The sequence below is a fragment of the Natator depressus genome, chromosome 26 (genome assembly GCF_965152275.1).
Source record: "Natator depressus isolate rNatDep1 chromosome 26, rNatDep2.hap1, whole genome shotgun sequence".
Classification (NCBI taxonomy): domain Eukaryota; kingdom Metazoa; phylum Chordata; order Testudines; family Cheloniidae; genus Natator; species Natator depressus.
Window position 1 is genome coordinate 15,170,345 of NC_134259.1, and position 17,935 is coordinate 15,188,279.

The 17,935-nt window shown below is 56.8% G+C and overlaps 1 protein-coding gene across 1 annotated transcript; it reads right to left on the reverse strand.

Annotated features, from left to right (window-relative positions):
* Positions 1–1,494: 1,494 nt before the first annotated feature.
* SFTPB (surfactant protein B) lies at positions 1,495–16,994 on the reverse strand. Its single transcript, XM_074939914.1, has 11 exons — positions 16,935–16,994; positions 12,164–12,297; positions 11,361–11,432; positions 11,136–11,261; positions 10,154–10,282; positions 6,932–7,021; positions 4,982–5,165; positions 4,192–4,340; positions 3,644–3,724; positions 3,287–3,394; positions 1,495–3,011 (listed from the first exon to the last, which is right to left on the reverse strand). Exons 1-11 carry the CDS (start codon positions 16,981–16,983, stop codon positions 2,976–2,978), a joined length of 1,158 nt encoding a protein of 385 aa, XP_074796015.1. The 5' UTR covers positions 16,984–16,994; the 3' UTR covers positions 1,495–2,975.
* Positions 16,995–17,935: the final 941 nt, after the last annotated feature.

Genomic DNA, 17,935 nt, shown 5'->3' on the forward strand with positions numbered 1-17,935 from the left:
TCTGCTGCTTGCCTGCGTGGTGACCTTGGGCAGGTCACAGCCTGTCTGTGCCTCAGTTCCCTCATCCTTAAAATGGGTTGATGGCACTGACCTCTCTAAAGTGCTTTGATGAAAAGCACTCGATAAGAGCCAGGATTTGACTCTAGGCTACAGGCTGTCCACAGGGGCTGGCACAGCTGGAACTAAGCTGATGCAAGTCTGTCTAGAGAGGCTCTTCAGTCACTGTTTACACTGCTAGAGTTAAATGGGTGCAAGCCCCTGAGTGTTGCTGCTCTTGTTCCAGCATCACAGCGGCTTCTTTCCCTTCCCCCTGTGCGCTCCCAGTCACCTGGAGCTAAATCCCAATGAGCCTCTCTGAAACGGAAATAAGAGCAGCACCCAGCATGCTGCACTGGTTTAAATTCACATGTTGCATTGTGCTGGCACATCTTCCCCCAGCAAGGAGCTCCTAGGACCTTAGTGTCAAAGGGTCAGAAACTAGGTGATTTAGGAACCCATATCCTGCTTTCACAAGGGATTTAGGATCTTAGAGCTGGATTTTTAACTGCAGATAGATGCCTGGTGGTTTTCAAAAGTGCCCCATCTGCCCCTTGAAATGCACAGGTAACTGAAATCTGTCCTGCCCTAATACCATCTCCCCCGGCTTGGAGCATCCGCTCTTTGTCGTGGTTGGTTCTTGGCGGGTTTTACACTCTGCTGCTCTGACCGTGGGCGTTAGAGCTGCTGGAGCTTTATCAGCTGCTGTAACAGCACCAGTGAAAACCAGCAGGACTAGCCTGAGCCGGGGGCCTGGCTGGGAAATTGTCCCTTTTTTCACATACCCCCTCCCAAGTACAATCCTCATGAAACTGCTTCCTGCTCTGTTGTTTACAGTCACCGACAGCCCGGCCCATGAACCTACAGCCAGTGCAGGGAGCCTCTAAAAGAGGTGTATTAACCATCCTGTGTTTGTGGGGGTCGAATGGGAATTCAGCTTTACGCTCAGTGCAAATGAGCAGCCACAGGTGCTGTGGAGCTACTAAAAGGTTGGCCAGACACTTTTGAGAAAAAATGCCTTTGGGGGGATGGCGTCTTCCCCAGCCAGAAGATCGGAGGAACTGCCTGCCGTGAGCAGAGGGCACATGGAGGCCTGTTTGGACTCCCATGGGAAGCTGTCATGTGGGAGCCAAGTCATGGGAGGAAAGAGGGTGGCCGAGAGAAGCCTCTTGAACCCTTCACAGGAGGGCAGGCTGGTGGCGCTCAGTCCCACAGAGCCACTGGAAGCAGCAGCCAACGCCAGAGAGGAATGGAGGGGCCTGGATTGGCCTTGGCTGCCAACACTGGCATGGGAAGGATGTTAAAAAAACAAACAAACCCCAGCAATCATCAATGTGGGGTAATAGAGAGTGAAGAGGGAACCAGAAAGGGGCTGGAGGGGACGTGAAGGGCTGTAATCTCACCCTGGCCAGCCAGTGTGAATCCAAAGCTTTATTTGTCAGGCACATTTCTCCATACAGCAAGCTGGAGCCTTCACCCACTACACCAAGCCAGGGGAGCAGAGGGGCTGACCCTCAGGGGGTGGGTTTCTGAAGCAGCTGAACCTTGGGGGCGTTTCGGACGTGCGGTTGGTGTGCAGAGGCTGCTGTGGGTTTCTCTCTGCAGCGAAGCTCGGAGTGGGGGGAGTTTGCATCTTCTGATGTGGGAGTCAAGCCAGCGTGTGGTTCTTGCTGGGACTCCGCTGCCGTGAGACTCTTCTCTTGTACAGCAGGCAGCCCCCATGGCTCCCTTCTGGCCCAGTGCCCCGTGGCTAGCAGGCTCTCAGTGGCACTGGGGCAGGGAATAGAGTGTGTTGTGTTTTAACCCCTGCCCCCCCCTCCCGGCATCAGCCAATGGATGTAATGCCTCAATCTCGGAGCCAAAGTTTTGCAGGGGCCACGTCCCTTGGAGGCTGCTCCCTTTGTGAGGGGAGGGGAGGAGGAGGCAGCTGCATCGCACCCAGGCCCCTTGCTGGCCCAGGGGTGCAGGAGCAGAGCGGTTAGAATATGCTTCCTGCAGGTGCATGAAATACTGTGTCATGCTCGCAGTGCAGGATGGGATCTGCCCAGCCCCGAGGGGGGGCGTCTCCTCCCTGCAGCAGCCACATCCCTTGTGGAGGGGCCTGTTAAGGGCACAGTTGGGCTGGTGTTGCTGGCAGTGGGAGTTGTAAGTGGACAGGCTGTGGGCCAGCTCCCCCTTTCTGAGGAGCACTCGGCGGCGGCCCAGGAGGGACAGAAGCTTGGCAAGATACAGAGCTTGGCCACTTCTCCTCTCCCACCCGTCTACGGTGCAGTCCAGCCCTAGTGCCAGCTGCAGGTCTCCCAGGACCAGGGCCCAGAGTGCTCTCTGGGGAGCCAGCGCCCTGCACAGCGACTGCCTAAGTTGCTCATCAACAGGGTCTCAGCACGTAGCTGGATCTCCGCAGGGATTCAGGCCACGGCTGCCTGGGAGATGCAGCACGTGCCAAACGCTGCCTTGGACCCCCTTTATAGGCGTGTGAGGGAGCTGCCCGGTGGGGCTGGCCTGGCCTGGCAATTCTAGCCAGGGGCCTTGGAGGTCTGACATGAGCTCCGGCTCCGCACAGGAATCGCAGCGATGCAGCTCAGCCCAGCTGCTCGCCCTGGCCCCAGCTGGCTAGTTACGAAGGCAGGTGTCTCCCCAGCAAGGAGGCCACTTGCAGATCTCTCCAAGCCGTTGTGAGCCAGCCCAAGGCCTAACCCAACAGCCCTGGAGCCGCAGGCGTCACTCTTGGTGCACGCGCCCTGGGCAGAGCATGGGCGTGGGACAGCAGCACTGAGGAGGTAGCCAAGGCTGGCCGGAGAGGGGGTGGCAGAGGGGAAGAAATCGCTCTCGAGGGGGCGAGACTGAAAGTGGAGGCTGCCCTTGGTGGAGGAGGGGGATCGGCTGGGCTGGGGGCGCAGGCAGGGGAGAGTTGGCTCAGCAGCCTGGCGTGTCTCCGGCTATGCCCAGCCATGGGCCTGGCAGTGCTGCACAGCCTGGAAGGGAACGGGGAGAGGAGACGTTAGGGCCAGACAGGGTCCCCTCCCGCTCATGTTCCAGCCCAGGCAGGAGGAATCTGGGCCCCAGTGATGATGGAAAAGGGACCCCCATGCCTCACGATGGACCTGGAGCAGGGCTTGTGTCTCCCGCCTGCCTGGAGGGTGGGAAGCTGGGGTGGAAAGGGGCCTCTTAGGGGAGTGAGGGGAGGCAAAGCTGAGTGTGCATCCGCTGGGCCCTTGCCCGTGTCCACCTCCCCTGGTACGGTACTCACCTGGCACTGCTCGGCAGCCTCCAGGCTGGAGCACCAGTAGGCTGGTCCCTGCGTGCAGCCCTCGGCTCCGGGAGCAGGGCCCGTCCCAGCCTTGCACGCGCCCAGTTCCTGTGTGCAGGTGGCAGAGAAAGCACAAGGCCCGTCAGCCTCGGGAGCAGGGCGGGGGCAGCTCCCCTCTGAGTGGCGATGGAGGGAGCTGGGGAGGGGAGCCCGGCTGGGGGCCGCAGTAGCTCAGAGAGTCTTCCAGGATTTTCCTTTCAGGTCCCGGCGCCATCTGGCTGGGGCAAGTGGCCTGGATCCCTGGCTGGGGATGGGGGTGTTTGTGGCTACGTCATGTCACCAGGAGGTGGCTCTTACCTGGCACATGCTCTGGGGGTCCCAGGCCTTTGGCAGCAAGGTCAGCAGCCGGGGCTGGTGCTGCTCGATGAAGCTCTTGCACTGGGGAGGGAGGAGGCAGGTTAGTATCTCCACCTGGTCTTCTGTCTGTGGAGCCCCAACTCCCTCCCCACTGACACTCTGCTGCTCCCCAGGCGCTCCTTGCAGATCTCAGGGGCACGGCTGGCTTCACCTGTGAGGGTCTCGATCCTGCAGGGAGAGCCACGTGGGCCAGACCCCATGGCTCATGGCCCCAAGGGCAAGGCCTTTGGGACCCCGCCAGGCAGGGAGCTCAGACACTAGCACAGCATGGACCCCACCTTCCCAGAGAGCCCCTCATGTAGACCCTCCAGCCCCGCTCTGCCTGCCAGGAACCCCGCTCATCATGTCACATCCCCCGGCACTGACCACCATGTCCGTGGAAACGGGACATTGGGGAGGAGCTGGGAACTAGGAGCCAGTTGGGGAGGGCACCCGATGCCCCTTGGCCTCATCCCTCCTGCATCAGTGCCAGCAGCCTTGGCACCCACCTCCTGCCAGCCCAGGTGGGCACCGCTGCAGGCCCCAAGCAGAGCTGCCTCCACGTCTGCCACAGTGCTGTTCACCTGCACGGTCGACTTCGCCAGGCCCGTGACAGTGACGCAGGCCTGGCACTCGGTGCTCCGGGCAAGGGGCGGCTCTGCAGGGCAACAGGGAGCAACGTGAGAGACACAAAGGCTGGGGCAGCGTGGCAGCAGCCAGGGGCAGGTGTGAAACACACACGAGCCGCAGGGAACGTCTCCCCCAGTGCCCTGGTCTTACCCCCGGGGGCCATCGCAGCCCAGGACCAAGGCAGCCTGGCCAGGACAGCATTAAAACGCAGTTTATTTATAGCCTTCCCACATCCCAGCATGCCTTGGTGCCACAGGCTCCACCTCCCGGCATCGCTTCAGGCTACAAATCCCAGAATGCCTCAGTTCTGGGCTGCAGCCATGACAGCCTAGTACTGGGTCGGGGAATTGCCGTTCAAGGGCCAGCACACCCTGCTCTCTCGCGTGTCTACACTGCAATGTAAGCCCATAGCTTGAACCTGGGCTCAAGCCTAACCCCCCTTGTGTCTACACTGCAGTTGTGCTAACCCAGGGCCAGATCCCGGGACGCTGCAGGGCTGGCAGGTCCGAGCTCGAGTTAAGCTGGTAGGTCTGCACACTGCAGTGTGGATACCAAAGCCCCAGGTTCAAGCACGGGTCTGAAAATCCTGAACCTAGGGTTAAAATGCAGTGTAGACGCTCCAACCCCCAAGCCCAGGAGCAGCAGAGCAGGGCCAGGGCCAGGACTCACCCGGGCCGCAGTTCTCCCCCGTGGCACACATGAGGAGCATCCCACAGATCAGCCGTGGGCCCAGTTTGTCCAGGATCAGGTCCAGCACAGTGGTGGTGTATTTCTCCATCAGGCCCTGGCAAATGCCACCGATGGTGCCCGGCAAGAGATGACAGAGCTGTGACATGGACTTGGCGATGGCCCCCTGGGGGAAGGGCAGACGGCCTGAGTCAGTGCCTCCCCCTCGACTCTCTTACCCCTTGCCCCCCTAGTGATGTCCCCTTCCCCCCAGGCCAGCTCTTGTGGCAGGAGTGGCTGCAGCGAGGCCCTGGGTAGACCTGTTGTTTTTTTGCTGGACATTTTGGAAAATTCCAGGTTCTTCCCCAAAAGATCCTGCCATTTTTTTCATTTTGTGGATGGAAAAACTCCTCAATTTTTTTTTTAAGTTAAAATGATTTTGATATCGAATTTCAAGGGTTAGATCAAATGTTTCCATTTTTAAAAGACAAAGAACTTTGACCAAAACCCAGAGATTTTTACCCAAATTTTTTTTTTACTGAAAATGGTTGTTTTTCATAGAAAAAAATCAGGAAAATTCCATTTCTTTTTGGACGGAAAAGCCATTATTTGACTATCCATGTCACCCTTGGGGTGGGTCTGCCCCACTGTCCTGGCCTGTGCCCACTGGGCACAGATGCCAGCTGCAGCTGCCACTGCAGGAGGCAATTTAGGCTGCACAGGTGTTTCTCTGCAGTGTGGTGCCAGCGGCCCCGAGCATGGATGCCTGGCACCATGTAAACAGCTGAGATGAACCGTGAGCAGGGTGCGAGGGCTGATAGCTCAGATTTACCCTGGGCATTGCTGTTCTGGGCAGAGCTGCTGCACAGGAATTGCCACAGGGCGCTGGCAGTTCCAGGCTCACAGGCTGGGGGCCTAAAGTGTCCTTCAAGCGGACTGGGAATTTTCTTCTGAATTTAGTTTCCAACCAAAAATGCCGTTTCTGCAAACGATTGAAATTTTCCTCATGAAAAACTCCAACCAAAGTGTTTGGTTTTGAGTCAGTTTGATGTTAAACTGCATCTGCCTGTGGTGCCTCATGGGAGTTGTAGTTCTCCCCTACTTGGACTACATCTCCCATGATGCACAATGGTGTGTGGGCTAACCGAGCCATGTAGTGCATCATGGGAGATGTAGTTTGGCTAGTGAGTCCAGCCCCTAGGGGAGAGCGTGGGCAGGGGACATGAGGCACCATGGCACCCTGGGAAGATGCAGTTTGGTGTCAGTGTTGAACCGACTCCGAATGAAACACGTTTGGAGATTTTCCCATAGAAACACTTTGATTTTTTGTCCCAATTTGGGAGCAAAACAAAGGCTGAACTCCCTCAGGTCCTGATTCCTGCTCCCTCCTCTCCAGTTCAAGGGGGCCTGGAGTTATTGTCCCCATGGGGACACCCCCACTGCCCTAACGAACTGGCATTGCCGGTTGCCAGCCCCTCATGCTCCCCCTCGGCTCAGCCAGCCAAGCCAGGCTCTGAATTCCAGTCACTCTCGGTTCTGCCCTGGGGGCAGCCCCATCCCTGAAGGTGACCGATGGCACCTCTTGCCCAGCACGGGGAGGGTCCAGCTCTCCCGGGGCTGCATTGGGATGCAGGGGACCCAGAGGAGCTGTGGAGCGAGCAGGGCTGCTCCCCGAGTCATTTTTTCAGAGCTAAAATGCACTTTAGTTTCCTCAGGCATTTCCCACGTGGCAGAGCGAGTGTCCCCCACGCCCTGCCCTGGGAGCTCAGCCCTGGGCATCTCCCTCTGGGCTGCCAGCACCTGTACCAACCACCGCCGGCCGGACTGAGACCTGCCTAGCTCATTTCACAGCCTCCCGTTTGCTACCATCCTGGGCAGGACTGGAGCTGGTGGCCAGCTTTGGGGTCTCTCCCGTGATGCCCCGGGGGGGGGGGCAGATGGTGGGCACAGCACCTTGGGGATGGTGGACTCTATCCGGCCGACGAAGGAGCGGCACATCCAGCACAGCGGAAGCGGGAATGGCAGGTCCTTGCTGGGGCCTCCCTTGGGAAAAGAGAACAGGGTCAGCTCCAGCAGCTGGGGCAGAGAGTGGGGCTGGCATCTAGACTCTTCTCAGTGGTTGCAGATGACAGAACAAGGAGTAATGGTCTCAAGTTGCAGTGGGGGAGGTTTAGGTTGGATATTAGGAAAAACTTTTTCACTAGGAGGGTGGTGAAACACTGGAATGCGTTACCTAGGGAGATGGTGGAATCTCCTTCCTTAGATATTTTTAAGGTCAGGCTTGACAGAGCTCTGGCTGGGATGATTTAGTTGGGGATTGGTCCTGCTTTGAGCAGGGGGTTGGACTAGATGAGCTCCTGAGGTCCCTTCCAGCCCCTATAGTCTATGATTCTATGATTCTTTGAAATGAAGATGACTTTGCTTTGGAAAAATCCAGTGTAGATAGCTTAAAGGAGGCTTCATTAATTGATATTGGAAGTGAACAGTTTGTGTCTCAGGTCAAAAGGAGGGCTGGATTCCTGGCTTTACACAGCAGAGCAGCCTTGTGAAGAGACCCATAGACACTTTGGATACATCAGGTGATTTCTTAGCAAGCTCTAATGCATCTGATGCCTTGTGGATGCAGAAATTGGTAGCTGAAAAGCAGGAGAACTGTAGTTCGGACATAATGATAGAAAATGGTTGTGTCTCTTTAAGGCACATTGTCCATGCAAATTACCTAGCTGACAAGGGAGGAACAAAGTTGCCCACAGTGACTGGCAATAAGAGCATAGCTGGCGAGCCCACAGACTAAGGTATACCAGAAAGCTCAAATTTCAACCATCTACAAAGGGAAAAGAAGGAAGGCAAGCTGACCCTTGAAAGGCAAAGTGCCCTTACAGACTTGCCTCACTCATCTCTAAAATAGCGAAGCCCCGAGGACGTGGTTAAACTAAGTGTCTATGTTAAGAAAAACCCTGAGGTAAAGGAAAATCTACAAAGGTTCAAAAGGGATATTGAACATGCTGACCTAAAGAATGATTTAGCTAAACAAAAGGCTTGGCATGAGAAAAATGACTGTGCTTGTACACTTGTGATAGATTTGATGTTAATATACATGCGAATGTTAACTCTTGTAACTAGTTCACAGCTGACGCCAAAAACATGACTTATGGGAAAAATCCTCAAATGTGTTAAGATTGGTACATGAAAACACACTATGTAATCGAAACCCTTATGAGCATGCTGTTTGAGGCAATAAGAACGCACTTTGTATTAGAAAGCCTAATAAGCTGAGGTTTCACAGCTAACGCCTATACACAATCCTAAAACTTTCCACAGCAGAAAAACCATTACAAGCTTGGACTGCTGTGCAAAAAGGGAAACTGAGGTACAACAGCTCACTGCCTTCATGGCTAAATGTCAAAGTCAGCGCTCGCTGAAAAACATCGATGTCTATGTTAACACATAGGCTCAACCCTGAAATCACTAGAGTGTTTGACAGAGTATGGACTAAGTTGTCAACCTGGGCCAAAGGATGCATCATTGGCCTTACAAAGAATTCAATATAAACACAGCTCATATCAATATTGGGAGGTCCTTAAGGTGTATCCAGGAGCTCCAAATACTTCCGTCTACACAAATCTCACGCTGAGGGTGTGACGCATGGCCAGAAAGGGTTAAGCATCCTGCAGGATAAATGACCCAAATTCAACCTTTAGAGACATGTTTGAAAAGTATGTGAATGGTAATTAGGGCCATTCCATGTTAGATAGGCCAGAACTTTGAAATGCAAACCTATATTGTTAAAGAATTAGAGGTGATACTAATTGTATGAGTGTACTCATACCTTGTTAAATGTTAGCCATGTAAACAGACAGTCCCTGTCTATCACAAACTTTATAGAGACATATAGACAATGACATTATTTCACCCAAGATTCATCTAAATGTTAATATTCCCTTTTGATCTCTGAATCAATAGCTATAGTGACAAACTGCCTAATGGATAAATTGCCTTATGTTAATCCATGTAGCTAATTACCAGTGATGCTTAGGAAATAGGTCTACTTCAAAGTCTCCATGATTGTCTATTGTTCGCCTAGGGACTCTGAGCTGTCAAGAGAAGGCCTGGAACTGTATAAAGACCCTAGGGACCTGATTCTTTTTATCTCAGATCTGCTTGATGCTTCATGCAGGAGCAGTTTAAGTCATAAGACTGAGCTCTCCAATCCCGCCTGGATCACCCTGAATATGGACATTGGACTATAACCTATGGACTAATTCTGAAAGAACATTTTGGAACTACAAAGCTCACCATCTCTGCTATGAATCTGATCTCAGAACTGTACTCATGTCTGTATGCGTATTGATCTTTTAACCAACAATCTCTTAATAAATTTTCGTTTAGTTAATAAGAACTGACTGTAGCATGTATTTGGGTAAGATCTGGAATATTCATTAACTGGCAGGTGATGTGTCCGATCCTTTGGGATTGGTAGAACTTTCTTATATAATGAATAAGATTTCCCATAACCCTCATCAGCTTTGACTTGGGTGTCTGGGTGGAGGCCTGAGGCTGGGTGGCTTTGAGGGAATTGTGTGTTGGCTTCTGGGTAACCAGGGAGGTGCTACAGAAGCTGGTTTGGGCTGGCTGGGTAAATCTAAGTTTTGGAATATCCACCAGCTTTGGGGATTGTCTGCCCCATTCTTTGCAGGTTACCCTAATTGAATAACTTCAGTGTGGCTCCCTGGGACTCCCGTTACGTGCCCCAGGGCAGGCATTGAACCTGAGAATCTAATTGCCCAAGCCTCTGGTTGACCTAAAGGACCCAGCTCTATGAGCTCAAGGCTAGGTAGCTTCCCTGCTGTCCCTCAGAGTGATGGGCTCAGGCTCTAAGCAGACTCAGGCAGCCAGACTGCGCCGGGAGGGTTTCCTTGTCAGTCATCGGGGGTTGTCAGTGAAGCTGGGATCCAGGAGCCCGATTCCATGGTGCAGGGATGGGCTTGGTGTCAGTCTCTGTGGTGTCATGGGACACCCAGGGTGTGGGGGGGACGTGTGGGCACCTAGGCCTGGTGCTGGCCCTCTGTATGGGGGAGCTGCCCCCAGAATTCAGCACATCAGCCCTGCTGAAGTAGGTAGTGGGACCCCACATGGCAGCAGGACTGGGCCCAGCCGGGGTGGAGGTGCCTGTACCTGGGTCTGACCATCTGGAAGGTCCAGGTGGAGACCTTGCAGCAGCTGGAGAACACACTTGTCCAGGCTCTTGTCCTGCGACGGGTCCGTGGGACACAGGCCCAGCTTGCCGCAGATGGAGGCGGGTTTCTGAGGGGCAGAGCAGTGGTCAGTGACATGTGGGGGAGCGGAGGCGGGAGTGGAGGGGGACGTGGTTTTGTGCCCTGGGATCCACAAGTGATGCAGTGGGGAGCCCCCTGCGTTCTGACACTGCCTGACCCCTGGGGCCGGGAATTCCTCTGGAGGGGCGGATCCCCGTGGTGCAGGGGGCTGTGGAACCCCTTGGCTGTGGGGTGTCTCTGCCTGCGCCCCCTTCTGGAACTGCCCAGTTCGGCTGTGCCCCGGTTCTGATCCGATCTGCCCCAGTGCTGCTCTCCTGTCTGCCAGGCAGGACTAGCAGGAGGAGAGACCCTGCACGACAGAGTGACCCCAGCCCATCATGACGCGGGGTGACCAGCTAGCACTGCCCAGCCCTTGTGCCCACGGGCACCGGCAGAGCAAGACTGGGGCTCAGTGGGTTGGGTTACCATCCCCTTGGCACAGCATCTGCCAGTGAGTCCAGGGCAGTCTCTGGTGCCTGCTGGGTCCAGCAAGGGATCGGGCAGCAGGACTGGCCTTGGCTGGGGAGTGGGGTCGAGTGGGGTAGAGCAGACAGGGCTGGGACTCCTGGGTTCTAGTCCTAGCCTCTGACCCGGACTCACTGGGACCCCGGGTAAATCCTCCTCGCTCCGTGCCTCAGTTTCCCCACCAGCCCATGTCCCAGCTGTGTGGCTAGTGCTCCCTTGGGCTGCTAGCCCATGGGGGTGGCTTTATTTCCTGGCATGGTGCCATCAAGTGAGGGCAGCAGGGCCCCCCCGTTATCTGATTTGCTCGGTGCTGAAAGTCAGGTGGCAATAGGGATCCTCCCCCACCCTGGGGAGGGGGCCAAGTGGGTCCCACTTACGATCTGCCCCTCCAGGCAGGCGATGAAGAGGGTGAAGTATGTGTCCACCACCTTCTGGCAGTGTGGCACCAGGATGCTCAGGGGCAGCAGGGTGCACTCATGGGTCAGGTACTTCTGGATGCTGTCCTGTGGGGGGAAGGAGGATGTGAGTGGGGCAGAGCCTGGGCTGTGGCCAGCCCCCGCTCCCCAGGCCTAGCAGAAACTAGCCCTGGCCCCCCATGATACCTTGAAGGCTGAATCCTTGGCCATGCGAGTCAGGATGGTGATGATTTGCCCGCAGTCCGCGCACATGTCCTCCTGGTGGGGGAGAGACCACGTCAGGGGCTGAGTGTGAGGGGGCTGGGGTCAGGGCCCCTCTGTAGGGCCCCAGCTGCTCCTCTGGCTCCCCCCACACCCGTCAGCAGGGCATGGCCTGGGGCCAGCGTGCCCAGGGCACCCCCCCAGTGCCCCTGCCTCATGGCTGAGCCAGCAGCCCCCCTGGACCCTGCCTCATGGCTCCCACCAAGCCCCTAGCCATGGCTCCTGCGGGGACCCCAGGGCCGCTCAGCTGCAGCACCCCCGCAGACCAAGGGCCAGCTGTGGCCACCCCCCTTCCTGGGACCTGCGGTTCTGGCCCCACCCAGCTCTCTCCCTGCCGGCCTCCCGAGGGCTCCCTGGATGGGGCTGAGGCCAAGCCCCCTGGGGCTTGGGGACACGCTGACTGCTCCTAGCCAGGCCCCCCCGCTGGCCCTGAACCCGGGACCTGTGGGTCTGATGGCACACACCTCTGTCTGAGCCGCTGCCCCCCGACTGGAAGGGAATGGCCTTCGCGGGGCCAGAGAGCAGCCCTGGCTCCCCCACTCCCCGGGTGGGTCATCCCATCTGGGGCCTGGGGAGTGCCAGCCATGCTCAGCGCGGGGGAGCTGCAGGGTCGCTGGCTGGTGCCCGGAGCCCAGGGCCTGGGGGAGCTGCTGGGGGCCTGTCTCCCCCCGCCCCAGCATCTCACACAGCCCGACCGTGGCAGCTTGCGGGGCACGGACGGGACCTGCCTTAGCAGCCTGGTTCCACCCGGCCCGGGCACAGCTCTGCACTGCACCGCACTGCACGGCCGTCGCCAGGCTCCGGCACCAGAACGTCGGGCCCTCGGCACAGCCCTGCTGGGCCAGCAGCCTCCCGGCCAGGGCTAGGAACAAGAGAGGCCAAGGCCCGGTTAGTGACAAGCAGCTGGGGCCTGGTCGGCACCAGGGACAGACAGCCTCCGTGCTGGGGCAGCTGTCCTCTCTCCAACGCCCCCTCCGTCCCCCCGTCCCTCCATCCTCGTCCCTCCATCCCTCCATCTGTCCCCCCATTCCTCCGTCCCTCCATCCATCCCCCCATTCCTCCATCCCCCCGTCCCTCCATCCCTCTCTCCATCCCCCCATTCCTTCGTCTCCCCTCCTCCATCCTTCTGTCTGTCCCTCCATCTGTCTCTCTCTCCCTCCATCCATCCGTCCCCTCATCCCTCTCTCCGTCTCCCCATCCCTCCCTCCCTCCATCCCTCCATCTGTCCCTCTGTTCATCCCTCCCTCCCTCTCTCCATCCATCCGTCTGTCCCCCTCTCCGTCCCTCCCACCCCAGCGGTGATGAGCATGTTATCAGACCCAGTACAGAACAACGTTGGATCCAGGGGACCTGTCCATCCGCCGGCTGGGCGCTCGATCTGACCCTCTGGGCTCTGGGACAGGGCACCAGAAACTCTCAGACCCCTCCTGCCCTATTTGCTCACACACCGGCGCCAAGAGGGACCCACCCCACTGAGTTGCCCTGGGGAGGGTCCCCTGCCCCTGTGTAGCCCAGACACGGACTCCCCCCATGGGGAGTGGGGCTGCCCACGCAGGATGTGCCGTCAGCCCTTTGTTCCCCCTCCCTGTGTTTTGGTTGTTCGGAGGGGGAGCTGGGCGGGACCACAACCCATCCCCTGCCCCTCCATTCCTAGCCCCCTCCTCCCCCAGGACACCAGTCACCAGGCCCAGGGGCGTCACCACTGGATCTGCCCAATTGCTCTTCCAGCCCAGCAGCAGCCAGTGCTGGATACATTGGGGGAGGAGAAGCCCCAATAATGCACCTGGTCGTTGGGCACAGCACTAAGAATCCCTTAGAATCATAGAATCATAGAATATCAGGGTTGGAAGGGACCTCAGGAGGTCATCTAGTCCAACCCCCTGCTCAAAGCAGGGCCAGTCCCCAGTCAAATCATCCCAGCCAAGGCTTTGTCAAGCCTGACCTTAAAAACTTCCAAGGAAGGAGATTCTACCACCTCCCTAGGTAACGCATTCCAGTGTTTCACCACCCTCCTGGTGAAAAAGTTTTTCCTAATATCCAACCTAAATCTCCCCCACTGCAACTTGAGACCATTACTCCTTGTTCTGTCATCTGCTATCACTGAGAACAGTCTAGATCCATCCTCTTTGGAACCCCCTTTCAGGTAGTTGAAAGCAGCTATCAAATCCCCCCTCATTCTTCTCTTCTGCCGACTAAACAATCCCAGTTCCCTCAGCCTCTCCTCATAAGTCATGTGTTCCAGACCCCTAATAATTTTTGTTGCCCTTCGCTGGACTCTCTCCAATTTATCCACATCCTTCTTGTAGTGTGGGGCCCAAAACTGGACACAGTACTCCAGATGAGGCCTCACCAATGTCGAATAGAGGGGAACGATCACATCCCTCGATCTGCTCGCTATGCCCCTACTTATACATCCCAAAATGCCATTGGCCCTCTTGGCAACAAGGGCACACTGTTGACTCATATCCAGCTTCTCGTCCACTGTAACCCCTAGGTCCTTTTCCACAGAACTGCTGCCTAGCCATTCGGTCCCTAGTCTGTAGCTGTGCATTGGGTTCTTCCGTCCTAAGTGCAGGACCCTGCACTTATCCTTATTGAACCTCATCAGGTTTCTTTTGGCCCAATCCTCCAATTTGTCTAGGTCCCTCTGTATCCTATCTCTGCCCTCCAGCGTATCTACCACTCCTCCCAGTTTAGTATCATCCGCAAATTTGCTGAGAGTGCAATCCACACCATCCTCCAGATCATTTATGAAGATATTGAACAAAACCGGCCCCAGGACCGACCCCTGGGGCACTCCACTTCACACCGGCTGCCAACTAGACATGGAGCCATTGATCACTACCCGTTGAGCCCGACAATCTAGCCAACTTTCTACCCACCTTATAGTACATTCATCCAGCCCATACTTCTTTAACTTGCTGACAAGAATACTGTGGGAGACCGTGTCAAAAGCTTTGCTAAAGTCAAGAAACAATACATCCACTGCTTTCCCTTCATCCACAGAATCAGTAATCTCATCATAGAAGGCGATTAGATTAGTCAGGCATGACCTTCCCTTGGTGAATCCATGCTGACTGTTCCTGATCACTTTACTCTCGTGTAAGTGCTTCAGGATTGATTCCTTGAGGACCTGCTCCATGATTTTTCCGGGGACTGAGGTGAGGCTGACTGGCCTGTAGTTCCCAGGATCCTCCTTCTTCCCTTTTTTAAAGATTGGCACTGTATTAGCCTTTTTTCAGTCATCTGGGACTTCCCCCGTTCGCCATGAGTTTTCAAAGATAATGGCCAATGGCTCTGCAATCACAGCCACCAACTCCTTTAGCACTCTCGGATGCAACTCGTCCGGCCCCATGGACTTGTGCACGTCCAGCTTTTCTAAATAGTCCCTAACCACCTCTTTCTCCACAGAGGGCTGGCCATCTACTCCCCATGTTGTGATGCCCAGCGCAGCAGTCTGGGAGCTGTCCTTGTTAGTGAAGACAGAGGCAAAAAAAGCATTGAGCACATTAGCTTTTTCCACATCCTCTGTCACTAGGTTGCCTCCCTCATTCAGTAAGGGGCCCACACTTTCCCTGGCTTTCTTCTTGTTGCCAACATACCTGGAGAAACCTTTCTTGTTACTCTTGACATCTCTTGCTAGCTGCAGCTCCAGGTGCGATTTGGCCCTCCTGATTTCATTCCTACATGCCCGAGCAATATTTTTATACTCTTCCCTGGTCTTATGTCCAACCTCCCACTTCTTGTAAGCTTCTTTTTTATGTTTAAGATCCTCTAGGATTACACCGTTAAGCCAAGCTGGTCGCCTGCCATATTTACTATTCTTTCGACTCATCGGGATGGTTTGTCCCTGTAACCTCAACAGGGATTCCTTGAAATACAGCCAGCTCTCCTGGACTCCTTTCCCCTTCATGTTAGTCCCCCAGGGGATCCTACCCATCCGCTCCCTGAGGGAGTCAAAGTCTGCTTTCCTGAAGTCCAGGGTCCGTATCCTGCTGCTTACCTTTCTTCCCTGTGTCAGGATCCTGAACTCAACCAACTCATGGTCACTGCCTCCCAGATTCCCATCCACTTTTGCTTCCCCCACTAATTCTTCCCTGTTTGTGAGCAGCAGGTCAAGAAAAGCTCCCCCCCTAGTTGGCTCGTCTAGCATTTGCACCAGGAAATTGTCCCCTACGCTTTCCAAAAACTTCCTGGATTGTCTATGCACCACTGTATTGCTCTCCCAGCAAATATCAGGAAAATTAAAGTCACCCATGAGAACCAGGGCGTGCGATCTAGTAGCTTCTGCGAGTTGCCGGAAGAAAGCCTTCCTGATCCCTGTGCCCTGAAGCATGAGCTTGGATCCCCAGAACTGCCTGAGTTCCTGACGCAACGCCCCGGCGGAGACCCAGCCCAAGCAGCCAGGGCATGTGAGGTGGTGATCTGCCCCGGCTGGGAGCGTTCTCTGGCTCTGCATCTTCCACCAGCCTCTGCCGAATTCCCCACCCACACAACAGCGTCAAAGATGGGACATGTTTCCAAAGGGGATGCTCCAATGTGGCTGAGCTGGCCGGTCCACACCTGCAAAGCCGACACCAGCCACAGAATGGCAACTGGGCTGCGGGAAGTCATTGAAAGACTCTGTCAAAACCAGGTGACCAGGTCTGGCAGTCAGAGGTTTCTCTCCCCACAGCCAGATCAGCCCTTCTAGAGGTCTCTGCATCTCAGGATCGCAAAGCACTTACCCAGGGTGGACCAGCAGCATTAGCCCCTTTTACAGATGGGGAAACTGAGGTACAGCACGGGAAAGGGAAGTTACACAGAGTGAGCAGCACAGCTGGGATAGAACCCAGGAGTCCTGTCTCCCAGCCCCCCGCTCAAATCATTAGACCCCACTCCCCTCCAAGGGCTGAGGAGAGAACCCAGGAGTCCAAGTCCTGTCCCCTGGACTCTTACACTGTGAGCTCTCCCATGGCTGGGCTGCAGCTGCCCCTCCAGGCTCTGTGTTTCCACTGATGTCCCATGGTGACCCAGTGGCACCCTAGCACTGCACATGGGGTGGTGATGCAGGGGTTTGCCCCGGGTCCAAGGAGCAGTTCTGGCCCATTGTGGGGAGTGAAGGACTCTGTGGAAGGGCCCCTCCTGCCTCCGTCCCATGCGCCCATCACTGGGGAGGAGATCCGGGCCTGGAGGGCAGAGCTGACAGAACCGTCCCTGTCCCATCTCCCCCAGCCTGGGGCAGGAAGGACCATGAGGTCCCATCTCATCACTCCCCCAGGGGCTGGGCTGGGTCCCCTACACCCCACTCCCCACGGCTCTCACTTCTCAGCCCCCAGCCCTTGCCTTGTGAGGGGTCCCCCCGCCTCGCAGATGCCTCCATCAGGGGCTCCCCTCATGTCTCCATCGCTCCCCTCCCAGCCCAGGGCCATGCACCCTCCTGGCTGGATCCGTGGGGCCGATGCCCCACCCCGGTGCAGGGGTGGAAGGGGGCAGCCCAGTCCCTGTGGCTGTCCCTACCTGAGCCTCCGCAGAGCAGGGCGAGCAGAAGGAGCTGGGACCCGGGCATGCTGAGCTCAAGCATTCGAGCACCCGCATCCCGCGCCCCATTTATAGCCATGCTGGGCGAGGGGGGCCCGGCCCGGCCAATGGGGCTGTGGCCAGGATCACCCTGGAGGAGCAGGGGTGGGGCTTGGATTAAACTCAGCAAAGTGAGTGGCTCAGAGGCAAAAGTACTTGGCTGGGCTCCAGCCCTGGTGCCCCTCACTCCGGATCTGCAGCTCCTGCTATCCTAGCCCTGGCTGCCCATCTCTGCCTGCCCCTTGGTAGGACCCTGTAAGGTGCCGTTTGCAGTCTGACTCAGCTTTCTGTCTGTGGTGAGCCGATGGGGGCTTGGCCCCCATGTGACCTGGCCAGAACGCTCAGGGCTCAGTCTGTGGCTGAGCCCAGGCCTGGAATCCCCCCAAATGTGGGGTGTGTGACCCAGCCCCCGTGCCTTGTGCCTGTCCGAGGGCACATGGGGGGCACTTGGCGTGGGGCTCCCTGTGTCAGAGCCTCGGGCTGCACAAGACCCCAGGGAGGCTGGGGCGCTTTGGACCGGGAGTGGGGGTTAGACCGAGCAGGGCCAGACCCCCAGCCCTAGATCAGGATCCAGCCCCACACCACTCGGAGGCTGGCCCAGCTGAGCAAACAGCCCCGGAGTGGCCCATTCACCACCAGGCTGGGCCAGGGGGAGTCGCATGTTTGCCCCTTTGCTGAGGATTGGGGGCTGTTTGCGGGGGGTGGGGGGGAAGGGGGAGTGAAATGAGGTCACTGTTTGGCAGGTGCGAAACCCCACCAGCTCCGTATGCAGCCTGCCCCAGTCCCACGGCCCCATTCTACCCTCCCCCCCGGGCCCAGCTGCCAGGCCCCTGGATTGCCCCAACGCACCCCCGGGCAGGACTGTGCCCCAGGCGGTCGGGGCCTGGCCCAGGGCATGTGCCCCCAGGCCTGTGGCGCCATGGAGTCCTGGGCTCCTGCTG